The sequence below is a fragment of the Planococcus citri genome, chromosome 4 (genome assembly GCF_950023065.1).
Source record: "Planococcus citri chromosome 4, ihPlaCitr1.1, whole genome shotgun sequence".
NCBI classification, from domain to species: Eukaryota; Metazoa; Arthropoda; class Insecta; order Hemiptera; family Pseudococcidae; genus Planococcus; species Planococcus citri.
Window position 1 is genome coordinate 21,139,209 of NC_088680.1, and position 14,578 is coordinate 21,153,786.

Consider the following 14,578-nt stretch of genomic DNA (forward strand, 5'->3'; position numbering starts at 1 on the left):
TTAGATGATGTGCTTGCTTATTCGTATAACAGACTAGTGATGAGACAAATTCCAACGTAGGTACATATAAGAATTGAATAGAATTACAGTTCTTGAAGAATGTAGATACCTAAGGTGTTTGTTTTACTGCTCGCTTTTGTGTTCCATAATTTATACTTATACGTATTACGTATATTATGCTGCAAGTTTTCAGTTTAACGCGAGTACCTACCTAATTTTAGAGTATGGTGTTGCGCCTATATAAGTATATAATATATTATTTTTTTTCCTAAATTATTAAACGGGTACTTGCCGAGAGAATGTCGTAAATTTTAGGAGGAAAATGTTTTTATAGTTTATAAATATTTTTACTTGTTTTTTATGTTTTAATTTACTTTTATAGAGGGTAGATAGCAACTGGAGGATTTGTTTTTTTTGCCTTCGTTTTTGTGTTCATTTTTTAGATTTAAAAAAAAAAAAATGTCTGCAACCGTCACTACTCAAAGGTTTTGAAACAGGACATTAGAGAGAGGAAGGGAACTGAGAGGCTCTATTTTTACTGAAGGTAGGTATAGAAACAAAAACAGAAACAGTTACTTGCACAAAATATCTGAAGTAGTTTCAAGAGTCAAGAGTGAACATGACTTTTCATGAACGAATCGTAAAACTGATGATTTGTGAGCAGTTCGATTCGCATTAAGAAATTCTGAAATTATTCGTAATATGGCTTGGAATATTTTTTACACTTTTTCATGCAATTTTCGTCAAATTTAGTTAAAATTAAATCAATTTCGGTGATTTTTAAATTAATTTTAGCGACTTTTTTTTCATTTCTGTTTGTTTTTTTCAGTAATTTTGATGTTTTTTTTTTAGCTTTAAACCTCATTATTTTAATATTTACATTTTTATAACTTTTTTTAGTTTTTTTTTTGGCAAATTTCACCGAAATTTCATTGCTTTTTAGCGATTTTCAGTGATTCAAGTTTTGACATTTTTCATTTGTTTTACATGCTGTTTTGAGTGATCTTACATCATTTTGATACATTTTCAACACTTTTTCAATATTCATAACAAAAATATTCAATAGTAGGCCTATTCGTTGTGAGTAAATTTTTGGGAAATTGTTTTTGCAAGACGACACCGATGTCTTTTCAAATTTTTTAATTCAAAGTTTTTCTGATAATTATAAGTCTCAGTTTCAGATTCAGCTTAGGTTTCAATTTTTGTCCAAAAAGCAATCAATTTTATGTTATTTATTTATTTTTTTAAATTTTGTGTTAAAGGTTTATAGGCTTATTTATCCAGATTTTTCCATCATGTAGTTTCAAAGAATGAATTTGAAAAAATTAACTTGATGACTGGAACCTATAGATGTGTTTTTTTTTTTTAGAAAGAGAAGAAAAAGAAACTTGAAAAAAAAACTAATCACTCAGGTCACTCAGGTAAAAAAAATTTATACTTCATGATTTCATTTTTTATGATAGAAAAATTGAGGAAAATTCAAATTTTTTATCCCAAGTGATTAATTCAAGTTGAATTTCTTTTCTCAATATCAGCTTAAAATATCTCAAAAATAATATTTCTCAGAAAAAAAAGTTGGCCCTCTAAAAACGACAATTTTTTGTACTGAAATGTTCTCCATCATTATTTTATTTTAAGAGCCCTTAGTTCCCTCACCACTCACACTTCCTAATCAAAAAATTTCTGTGATGAGAAAAAAATTTGGAATTTAATTTTTCAGTCTAGGTAGGTCGATTTTTTTGTACTTCTTCAAATTTCAAAGAGTAGAAGTCTCTGTATGTGACCAAATCGATTTGAATGAACGTTCTGAAAAAGGGATTACGATCTACAGCTTCAAAATTCTGAACAATATGTACCTACTTAGAAATTGCGAATATTTTTTCTAATAATTTTGTGGCAATTTACTTTCAAAATAAGGTTTTAAAAAAACGAAGATTTTTTTCAAAATCAGGGAATATAAAATCTTATTTTTCCCTTCCCAAAAACGTCTTGAGTAAAGCAGTTTGAAAATGAGAAATGGTAAAAAATCAAATTTGTGAGGATTTTATTATAGGTACCTACTTGGAAGCAAAGCATATTTCATACATTGTTTCAATAGGTACCCAGTTCATCATTCAAAAAATCGTCACTAACGATAAATATGATAAATATTGCATAATTTTTACAGACCACGATAATTACCAAAACGTTTTGTTCCATCAGAGGAAAAAAAAGTGTGGTTAACGAAATAAATCGATTTGTGGTGAACTTGTGAACTCGCTTTCATGCAGTTTAAAACTGTAACCTTAAGCCTAAGAAAAAAAAAATGTTCGTGATAACCATAAACCTTGAAGCTTACTTAATGTTATTTGGGTAAAGGACCATAGATATGGTCACTGATTTCTTGGTGCTTGATTTTACATCAAGCATGCGTATAGGAATAGGAGGTATTGTTCTGAAATATGTCACGAAGTGTTTTCCAGCCTAGGTCTAGGTACGATCCTCGTATAAGTAGGTAGGTATATATTTCGTAGGAGGAGATTGTAGTGGCTCGAGTCTTATACAATAAGTAGGTATATTCGAATCGAGATAGAACAGAATTTATTCGAGCTCTTTGAGTTGGTCAGCTGAAGACAGAATTGTATATTTCGAGGTCCAGTCGAATAAGAAAATAAAATGCATTCTCAAAAAAGTATTGTAATTTTTTCAATGTGCCAACTTGTTTTCAAAAAATCAACATTGAAATAAAAGATTAAAACCCCAACTTTGTTTTGTTAAAAATAGGTATTATAACAGGAATCTTACTTACCTCTGTGATATCTTCTAAAAACTTCATCCCAATTCAAGTAGTGTATGCCTTCTAATTTCTTGGATGACAATAAAGCTAAAATACTGTATTTAACATTTTTATTAAAAAAAAAAAAAAAAAAAAAAGTAAAAACTGTTTGTGGGTTTTAATAATAATTGCTACTTGCCATCTTCATCGAAATTTCGTTTGGTATTTGTCAAATTGGCAATAGAAAATCCTTCGTATTTGTGTAATTAAATACATTCATATACCTAGCTACATATCTATAGGTTGTTTCAGATGCATTAAAAAAAATTCGTTGAAAAAAAAGTAACATATATTTATACGTTTTATTAAGGTAACAATTACAATCCCGAATATATATTAAATAATCAGCTGAAAAACTATAATAAAAAATAATCATATTTTTACACTGTTCAAAAATTGTCTATAATGTTCTACGTTTTACACTATAACACATTTAGGGTAGATCAAAACGGTCCGTCGAACAATAAGTACAATAACAATAAAATTTTTATAATACACAAAAAAGAAAGAAAAAAAAATTCCTTAAATACACAACTTAATACTACACTTTACTCGATATCAACATTGCTTTAATAGAAAAGAGAGAAAAAAAAAACACAAGGGACAAGCTTATTTGAAAATAATGTACAATAAATAACACGTAGTATAATAAGCTTCAACGACACAAAATTTATTATGGGGAATTCCATTTGTTTATTTTTTTTTTACAAAACCACGTAGAAAATACGGAAAACCTCGAAAAAAAGGATGGAAAGACTTGCTACTAATTAGCCTATAAAAATTGGGTCAACGAGAGAGAAAAAATGATTACGTTTGTTTATCAAGTTACCAGAGTTAGCAGTATTTGTAAAATCGCTGTCTATGAAAAAGAGTTGGTGATTTTTTATCTTGTTTATAAGGTAGCTAGATACTATAGGTATAGGTATAGCCTTAATTTTACAACGCGATATTTTACATAATATTTTCTATAGGCGTTTGTAAGCTCTTTAAATATTTTGTTGTATTTATTTTGTGTCGGATTTCAGTTTCAGAGCCGCGTGAACGCCTATAGTATAGGTTAAACACCTTATCAAAGCCTGGTGTTTTATCTTCACAGCCATGTATAGAATGAAAGCTTGTGGTATGGTTGAAAAAAAAACAGCTTTCATCCCACTGATAAAATTTTGTCTCGTGTACCGTAACAAGCTTAAATGGTGTTTGATAAAGTGGAGATCTGAATGATGATGGAATTGCGATTTCATTTCATCGAGTAAAAATATGTAAAAAAAATAGCTGTGGAGGTGCTCGAGTTCGTACAGTTTTTTTCGAAGACGTCGAGGAACTTCTGTCTTGGTTAATTTTAGAAAATATTTTACTTTACGCCAATTGCCTGAAGGAAAAACAGTTTTATTAGGTAGTCGTCGCAATTTATTTATAAAATAGGCCTTAGAACAATCGCCAAAGCAGTAAACTATAATCGACGATGAGATGTAATCTAAAAAGAGATCCTGAGTTGCACCTCAACCCTGAAAAAATAAATAAAAATCCCAACCTTGATAATTCCAAATTCATACAAAACAGTTTTAACTTCTGATGTCCTCTCATAAGCACCTTTTTTTTTTTTTTTTTTTTTTTTACAGAAATGAATATTGATTAATTTGTTTATGAAACAAACTTTATCAAAGAACAGTAATTATTAAGCTCATTACCACCACAGCTTTCACGTTAACGATATAATTTCAGCGAATTACAAATTTACTGCTCGTAGATAGTGTAAGCAATTAACTAAAAACTACTTTTAGGTTTCGAGAGACAGAGGGAGAGAGAGAGAGGGAAAAAAACGAGAAGAAAAAACAAAAAATAAAAACAAATAAAACAAACAACATTTAAAAAAAATATAAGCGTCCGTTCGTGTAAAGAAAAGAAAAAGAAAGAAAAGGCTGTTAAGTAGAAAAAAATTTATCAAACAGACGCGATGAAAGTTGTAAAAATAAATTTACGTTAATAGTCCGTGGTTGGTGTCTGGTTGATACCAGCCATACTGAGGTACCATGTGACCGGTATGATATCTAGGAGCTAGATGAGGCGATATCGAAAGATTTGGTTTCATATCCCAGACTTGATGGTTTTGAGATGGTCCTATGTCACAGTCTGGGCTAGGACTTGGACTTTGGTGTCTGTCTTCTAATTGTGCACAGCCTAATTTCGGGCTTAAATGGTTTCTTGACATATTATTATCTGCAATTTGAAACAAGTACTCGATTAGGTAAAAAAAAATCATGGTGTAGGCGCCACGCAGGTCTACATTATACCTGCGCGTTTTAACTCATCTAAAGTGAGAGAAACAAATGATATGGTACTGACCCAATATTCTGACAGATGATTCGGGACTATCTGTCATACTAGAAGTATTTGAGAGATCTTTGCTACCGTGTGTTGTATCCAAGTGCGAGTGTGGCCCGCCGCCGCTGATATTATTATTATTGTTATTACTATTGTTGTTAGGGGTACCGGTCACTTGAGCCGCTTTCATCATTTTTTTAAACTTGCTGCGTCTATTTTGGAACCATATTTTTACCTGCGAAATGAAAAAGTCAAAATGTTAACCACATATATCTTAGCTTCTATACTTCTAGAATACCTATACATATTATAATATACTCCATCTCTCTAGTTTTTTTTTCTCTACCTCTTTTCCGCCATTTCCGGTACACACAGAACAAGCAGCAGAAGAAGAAGAAGAAGAGGAAAAAACACAAGTACGAGTAAATCGATTAATTGTCGAAAAGTTACGGTAAGCGTAATAATCGTGTCCATAGGCTAAAATGAAATTTACATCGGTATACACACAGAGATACCAACATCATCGCTCCTTGGTAGGTATACATAGATATACCAACTATGTACAAAGTATTTTACTTCTTTTACTTTTAAAACTCCGTGAAATAATGAAGGAAAAAAACGGTAGTTTCTTTTTGTCTTTTTTTTTCTAGCAGGTCTCTCTTTTTAGTTTTTTTTTTTTCGTGTTACACGTTGACTATTACATCGTCGCTGTTCGGAAAGAGAAGCCGGAGAATCGCGGTGTTAAAAGACGAAGATGTGGAGAATCAATCAGATAGAGTTTCATGGAAGAAAATGCGCAGAGCAGAGCGCAGGACAAGCGACGAGGAAAACCTTAGCTCGGATAGGCGTTTGCTATTCAACTGGAACCGAGATGCGAGAAAAACAGTAAGCTTGAAAATGGAGAGTCTCGGTTTATTAAAGTGGAACCTTCGTATTTAACATGCCCGTAAAATCGACCAAGAAAAACCATGCGAACGAAACAGTATATCTAGGCGATGTCTGTTCTGTTCAATGAAAACTTATTGCAGCTATGATTTTCCAGAGCTGTGTTTCTTCTTCCAAGTGTTTTTTTTTTCATCTGCTTCAAAATCGTTCGGTGTCGATTCCATGATTTTTTTTCCACTTGCTTACTTATGCGGTGTAGATGTTTTATATAGAGAGAAATCGATGATTTAGAACAATGCTGGAGAATTTTTCGAATGAGATTCCCATACAAATGTTGTTGCAATGTTCAAATATAGGTACCTAGGAGTAGATTCTGAGCTACGATCACGAAAATATAAAATTATTCGTCATTGACTTCGTAAATTATTTTACTTAGTTGTGAGGAAAGCTCACATGAATATATGCTCAGATTGTATAGAATTGAAAATGACGAATCAAACTTGTAGGTAGGTAGGTACTTTGTTCATGTGAGTAAGTAACTTGAGCGAATGATTTTGAAAACGTTGCATAAATTACTGATGATTCATCGTTGAACTGAAGTGTTACTCACATTGAATTATTTTTAAAATCAATCATAATATCATCTATTTTGAACTTGAAGGGCTAGGTCCTTTTAGTTCCTTTTTTGCCCTAACAGGTATACCTAAATCATCGTGATATAGTGTAGATAATGAGATATCTACTGAAAACAGATTAGGAATTCTGAATTCTAATGCAGATAAATAATTCCACTATTATCGAATTCATTGATCCATAATACTTCGAGTAGGTACATTGGCATTAATAGATTAATACCTGGGCAACTTGTTTCAACACATTAGGTATCTTATCTATATTATCTAGTTAAGTCCTTTTCATTTCATTCATTCTCATTCATCGATACAGATATGAATTTAATTCGATCAATTACCTACAAAGTAAATCTATACGTCTACAAAGCAACCTTATTAACACTCCGAACAAACGAGACAAGTTAGTAAGAGAGAAAAAGAAAAAAAAAACTTGTCATTCGTGTATCGAATTCACATTTAATTGTGCCAATTACCCCCCTCGAGCAACGACAATTTGTAAGCAGCGACTATTAAAACACGTGTCGGTAAAGATGAAAAGCTCGTAGTGTGAATATAATTTATATTTACGTAGTTAATTTGGGTGAAATTGATAAGACATAATTATAATTGATTTTATTTTAAGTAATCGTTTTGATGATAGACGCGGTGCGAAGTTATCATTAGTTATGTTTCCTTTATATGTAGTTTCGTAGACAGCTGAACATAATTAATTCGTAATATGTTATTTGATAGTTGTGAATTTTTTCTGCTTCGTAGGCTACAGGCGTGAAAAAATTACTTCTTACTAAATTATGAACTCGTTGAATGAGCGTAATTTGCCCAGCAAGAACGACGTTTTCAATGATCCGGATTTATTTACGAAAAAAAAAAAAATTAATTTGCTGGAGACGAGTTTTATGCGAATTCCGCCAGATGTCGTCGCGTATGTCACAAAAAATTGTTTCTCCTTCCCCCTCACGCTATCAAAACAATGTAAAAAATGGTGTTTTCTGTATCTTGATTATTTTATTTCGAATTCATTTGCATATAAATTCCCAAATATTGTTTCGGTGTGCGGTAATTACTACATTAAACGCGATGTTATTATATGTTGTTCCTACATAACACGAATGTGTAATGTTATCCGAAGAACGAAGACTTTTTTTACACACGTACGACTGAATGAACACATCTCATCGTATGCCTTCGGTATCTTCGCTGTCCAGAGACTTGAACGATGAAAGATTCTATCTTTTTATTGAACATCTTGCAATCAGGTACGTACAGTTAGAGTATCTATGCATATTACTCGTACATCGTATTCTCATGTCGTAAGATATCAGCGAACAAGATTTGGTATCAGCTCTGCGTCCAACGAAGCTCCAGCACCAGCACCAACTCCTTCCATCCATCTTCACCGGTAGATACAAAAATGCATTCTCATGGATTCATTGATGTCTTATTTCTCGATACACATAACGAGTAGTATTTACCAACGAAAGAGAAACCGAACCCAGGGTGTCCGATGAATGCAATTTGTACGAAATTTGCGAGTTACCGAATACAATAGATGCTGCTATTTCCCTCCATAGTTCATTTTACCACTGCTAAGGCTTTTGTGGCGCCGTCATTTACAACAAAGCTGACAAAAAACAATGAACAAGAAGTTGAAAATTTAAAGCTGACAGCTATAAAAACAAGTAATAACCTGTTGTTGAAGTAGTAACATTTTAGGGTCTTACACGTTACTTTATTCTGCGGCCGAGAGGTGTTTGTTGGAAGAATCAACGTTTGTGTTTCAAAGTGGAAAAAAAACACCAGAAGATGGGTTATATGTGGACATAATTAACGATGTTATCGTTACTCAAGTAGATACTGTTCACATAAAATATTAGTAAGCGCGAAATTTATTACTTATAGCTAGGAAGGTACATGTAGTACGAGTATATGAAGTAATTTATGCTCATCCGTGTGTATGCTTATGGATGTACCTGATACTTACACATGCGGTTTAATATTTGTTTTTTATGCTCGCTAACAGGGTATTTAACTGCACGTTTTGTGTATTTTGCCGCATGTGCAGCCACTTTATACCGAGTTCGATGAAAAATTATTGTATTTTGAACTATACGAGTGTGTAGATTGCAGAGAGATGAACTTCTTTTGAAACTTTATGGTTAAGTTCATAAGTTGCTGCCGAAGATCGATACCATGGTATGGGATTGGGAATGTAAGAGGTGGTTCTGCCCTTAACAACTCCAATCCAAACTATTTGGATATTTTAGGTGATTGATGTTGTTTTTGTTTGTGATGAATGATGATTGATGATGAATAAGAATCGTTCCGGTTTCCGTTTTTTGATGCTCTTATCAGTCGTTATCAGTGTCCATCCGCGGTATTCAGCTTTGTTCGTTTAGTCCTGTTTCTCATGAAACTTCTGAGAATCTGCTGCTTGGCTTGGACGTTTTTGAAAATCGATTTTAAAAAAAAGGTGAATCAAGATTCCTTGGTTGATTTTCAAAACGTTAGAAGTGTTCTTTTGTTACAATTGATAACAGAATCTAGAAGAAGGTTTCAAAAGGAGGAAGGAGCTCAAGGGTTGCTTCTTATTGTCATAAAAAATGCTTTTCAAGAAGCAGAGTCAAAACGAACACAGCTTCGCTCAAATTCTGGGTAATTTTATCAATTTTTGGTAATTTTTAACGGTTTGCATTTTAATTTTTAAAAATTTTAACGTCGTTTTACAGAATTTCTGCTGAATTTTTCAAAATTTCATCCTCTTTTTTGGTGATTTTCAGCAATTTTTATGCCAATTCTACAGTTTTTCTGGGATAATTTGTGTAATTTTTGAAAAATTTTCACCTAATTTTTATAATACTTGTCTTGTATGATTAATTTTTTGAAATTTCCTACAATTCGTTCGATATTTTGCACATTTCTGCGATATTTTATGAAATTTCGGTCATTTTTAACTATTTTTTTGGCATTTTATTCTAGAAATTTTCACAAAGTTAATATGTAGTTCAATTGAGCTGAGGGTAATTTTCGATGGGTAATTGAAAACTCAATTTGATTAATTTTCATCCAATTTTGGGAGTATTGCGACTTTTGCTAAACTTATTCAAATTTTAAAGAATTTCATCAAGTTTTGGTCATTTTCAGATGTTTTTATGTAATTCTTACAAAGTTTTTAACGATATTTTGAGAAATTGTCATCAAGTTTTGCGGAATTTAACAGAAATCCTCTCAATTGAGGGGCTTCATGGAAAAGGGGCGGTAGTTAATTTTTTTCTCTCTGATTTTTACAACTTTAAATAGACTGAAAACATTTTTCTATGAGCAAACATTTTCCAATTCGTTTTTTCATAAAGGGTCGTTCCACGTCAATTGAACCAAGAAGTGGTAGAGGGGGTTTGGCGATTTTTTTGAAATTTTTCCTGTGGAAAGACGTTCCGAAGGAATGACCAATAGCGCAAATCACAGCCCTCTAGCCCATTTTTAAAGGCAGCCAGGAGGTGTCAAAGTTTTCAGTGAACTTGAAAATATCATCCATTTCAGCAGTGGATTGCTCGATAACCGCGATACGTACCAAAATGGAACATGTTCCCATAGTTAGTTGTTTTGAAGGCTTTTTGGTGATATCATAAAAATCAGTGTTGCCACTTTTTTTCGTACAAAAAATTAGCTCAAAAAGTTTCGAAACGTAGTTTTCATATCGTTCCGACTCTCAGAAATTCTGAAAAAAATATATTATGGATAACTTTTCATACTGAACAACATATTAAAAAATTGGGATGACATTATTTCGTAAAGTCGATTTAAAAAAATTGAAAAATTGCAAAAAAATGCGATTTTTTGTTTTAAAACATGAAAAAAAGTTTTGATAGGTGAAGTTGACCCATTTGACCCCTATTTTTACGTATCTGTTGAAAAACTTGAAAAAACCCTTTCACTCGATGAAATGAACTCCTCACAAAAAAATCAAAATTCGAAAAGATTCAAAAAATGAATGAATTTTTATTTTTTTGTTGTGAGTGTAATATTTTTATCAACTTTTTCATGAAATACGTCAGAAAGAGGTCAAAATAAGAGAACTGAATAAATTTAAACTTTTTTTGATGTTTGAAATTGAAAATTGAATTTTTTCGAATTTTGATTTTTTCTCATTGTAAAAATCAAAAAAACAAAAACAAATTGACGAAAGTCCCTTTTTTATGGAACCTCTCAATTTTTGGTAATTTTCAAGTGATTACATGCCAATTTTAATAATACTTTTTGCGACCTTTTTTCATCTTTTCATTTCATTTTGATGATATTTTGATAGATTTTTCATCATTTTCAATATTTTTTTTTTCATATTTAAGCATTTTTACGATATTTTACTCAATTTCTGCAATGTTTTATCAACTATCGATTGGTTTACACAATTTTTTGACATTTTAACTAATTTTGAAGCTATGTTTTTGCAACATTTTCGCAGTAATGCTAATTTTTCATCAATATAATGGCAACTTTCAATAACTGGGAGATTAATTTTGAAATTTTTACTGTACTTTTTGCAGTTTTTGACAACTTTGAGGAGATTTGATCAACTTTTGATAATTTTCAATATTACTTTTCCCCATCTCGATTATGATAAATTATCAGTTTTTTGATGGAGATTCTTTCGAACCACGAAAAAAGTCTAAAGTGGTATTATTCTTATCAAAGTACATATGCCCAAATAAATGCTTGAAAAAGTTACAATTCTATTTTCAAATATACGAGTAGGAAATATGAGACATTTTCATTAGATTGCAACATCCAATATAGCTACAACTGAAACAACACAGTGTTTGTGTACCTAGGTATGTACTTATTGCCCTATTGTTTCCTTGAAAGCTCGCATAAGTATCCTTCATGGAATTATAGCGTATATATCAAGTAATTGCGTATACGTTGAACACGATAGTGTGATCGTGAACGTTACAATTTGAGGAAAAAGGATTTTCTTCTGCGTTGTTCTTATATCTGAAATTTACCAGAGATAATAACCGTGTAGGTATAGATTTTATGGCGGAAAAAAATTGATAGGTAGGATATTACTGTATAAGAAGAATAAGAAAAAAAATCAATCAAGGAAGACGAATATAAGAGAGAAAAAAATTAAAAAATATGTCGTTTGGTCAGTTCGGATTACCTTTCACGGTTTGTAAATCTTATATTCGTTATTATTATTTTGTGGTCAAAATACTACGGTTGCGAATCCTACCTTGAGGATGACCTTCGTTCGGTATTGACTTACGTCACCGTGCGAGTGTATGTGTGTGAGTTGAAAAATATTTTTTCATGACGTACCTATACGGTGCGGTGTGTTTCTGAATTTTAGGAAAAGCATTAAACTTATAGATTCGATGTGGTGGTGTGAGTTTTTGTGGAAGTGATTCGAGATAAGTCCAATGTCCAAGAGGAAAGAAGGCGTGTGCTGCTGCCCTTGATTGATTCGATGAGAAGATAGGAGGAATGTGAGTTGAAATTGGATCAATAATTTATTGAATTTAGTTCGAATCGTGATACTTCTGCTAAAAACTGAAATTATCTATGTAGAGCTTACAGTATCCCATTTTCTATAATTGCAGGTAAATTTTTGTTGGATTCTTACGAGGGATGTTTTTGGGCTGAGTTACTCTGATTCGAACAAAAATAAGCTAGATCAAAGAAGCATGTTCTAATACCCTTGTAATCAAAATTTCAGGTCCTAAAGTTATTCACTTAGATTTTTAGCGAATTTTTGAAAATTTTAAAAATTCAAAAAAACATTTATTTTAAGGACGATTATAAAGTGAACCAATGTGAATGTTTCGTTCAACAACTACTAGTTTTGAGCCATTTTAGAGCCTACAGCAATTTTTCGATTTTCTCCAGAAATTTCAGATCTCTGTGAAAAGACCAAAAATGAATCAAATTGTCTGTTTTCTTTCAAATTCTCACCCTTTGAACACCTACCTCAAACCTTTTTCAAAAAGACTGCAGTTTTCTTTCTTTTTTATTATGTTTCAATTTTGATCATCCTATTTATTCCAAAACAAAAGCTAACCCTTTACAAAATGTTCCCAACGATCTAGACATTCAAGTATGTAAGTTGTAAAGAAAAAAGCATCCGCACTCGTGCATCTCGATCCCTTTCGCTCCGGTAAAGGTAAAGGGATGTTGGTCGATTAAAGGGGTAACTTGACCTCATATCAGCTTCGAACAAATATTGCTAATTTTAATCCGACGTAATCCCTAAAACGTGTCACATTGTGGGATAATCATTTCAAAGAGGGCTTTCTTCTTTACTTTTCCAGTCGAATGATTATCCTCTGCTTCAGCAATAATTGATCTCGTCGTAACATTTATATTTTGATTCTACGCTGCCTATCCCACAAGCGAAGCAGTAGGTTTTTTGGAATAATTTTTCGTTTCGTTTTTCGTATTAGGTTAGATTTCGCAAACAGTCCGATTATTGTATTTCTTTGTGAAAAAAACACGCTCGTTTTAAATTTACGAATACGAGACACGACTCCTGCGCCAGCTCCCTTCATCGTTGTATATTCTTTAATTAACCTAGCTGTAAGGTTTTCGCGTTCGTCTCGAATTAATATCGTACTATAAAGATTGCGTTGTTCTCTATAATCACGAATTGCTTATTTACAAACAACTTCGCGAGACACAGAAACATAGATTCGAATAGCGAGACTCGATTGTTTTTCTGTACGTTCGTATAATACCCACTGAAGCGATCTGAAATTATAGACGAGAGTCGATTTCGCCAGTGCTTTACCTTCGTAAGGTAATAAGGGAAGAAAAAAACGCGGGAAATGGTCGTAAAAATAGAATTTTTCTATCTTGGGCACGTTTTTGAAATATTCATGGTATACTTCATCATGCTTCTTCATATATGTATCTTCATAATGACGTTTGAAGATGATCGAAGCTATATTGTAGATGGTACAAGGTAACGATGACCAAGTGCTCCAGGTGTCTATAGGATCACTCTAGGATAGATTGCTTGTGAGACTGACTGGAGAGAACCGCACCAAACCGAACCTTGAGCAGGCCACACATTTAGCAAGTGATACGAATTGAAATCCATAGAAATATACCTATACGAGTACGAGTCGAGAGAAGAAAAAAAGCACCAGAATGGTACGATCGAGGAGACTGCGGTACATACACGATATTGGGCGTCCAAAGGAAATCTCCACCGGTCACGATGCGATAGATACGTGTGTAGCACGATTCGAAGGAATACGTCTAATCGAAAATCAACTTCTGTATGACTTGGTGGCCAACCCAGCCGAGATAGGCATACAGAATACAGATATACAAAAACAGATTATCCATCGTATAGGATGCTGGACTCGCTTCGTCGAAAGGGAAATGTGTGTCCAAATCCATATCGATGTAAATTGATCGACCAACTATACTCGTGGGTCAGTCCACGTCGATTCGACCAACAAGTGGAAGGGGGGGGGGGAGGTCGGGGATTTTTTGAAAATTTTCCTGTGGAAAGACCTTCCGAAGGGATGACCAATGGTGCAAATCGCAGCCCTCTAGTCCTTTTTTAAAGGCTGCTAGGGGGTGTCAAAGTTTTCAGTGAACTTGAAATATCATTCATTTCAGCAGTGCATAACTCGATAACCGCGATACCTACCGAAATGGAATTTTTTCCAATAGTTAGGGATTTTGAAAGGCCGTTTGGTGATATCATAAAAATCTGTGTTGCCACTTTTTTTCATACGAAAAATTAGCTCGAAAGTTTCAAAACGTAGTTTTCACATCGTTCTGATTCTCAAAAAGTGCTGAAAAAAATATATTATGGACAACTTTTCATGCTGAATATCATAATTAAAAAATTGGGATGACATTATTTCGTAAAGTCGATTTTAAAAAATTGAAAAATTGCGAAAAAATGTGATTTTTT

The 14,578-nt window shown here is 32.7% G+C and overlaps 1 protein-coding gene and 1 long non-coding RNA gene across 2 annotated transcripts in view; one reads left to right on the forward strand and one right to left on the reverse strand.

Moving 5' to 3' along the window:
• Positions 1 to 3,103: 3,103 nt before the first annotated feature.
• Positions 3,104 to 14,578, reverse strand: part of Dll (Distal-less) — a 96,328-nt gene continuing 84,853 nt past the window's right edge. The window contains exons 4-5 of the mRNA XM_065360184.1: positions 5,159 to 5,372; positions 3,104 to 5,032 (exon numbers count right to left, since the gene is read on the reverse strand). Coding sequence (XP_065216256.1) covers positions 4,791 to 5,032; positions 5,159 to 5,372 — 456 coding nt within the window. The 3' untranslated portion in view covers positions 3,104 to 4,790. The remainder of the gene's footprint in view (positions 5,033 to 5,158; positions 5,373 to 14,578) is intronic.
• LOC135842636 (uncharacterized) overlaps positions 7,408 to 14,578 on the forward strand; it is an 88,340-nt gene continuing 81,169 nt past the window's right edge. Inside the window, exon 1 of the long non-coding RNA XR_010558162.1 lies at positions 7,408 to 7,910. This is a non-coding gene — a long non-coding RNA (uncharacterized LOC135842636). The remainder of the gene's footprint in view (positions 7,911 to 14,578) is intronic.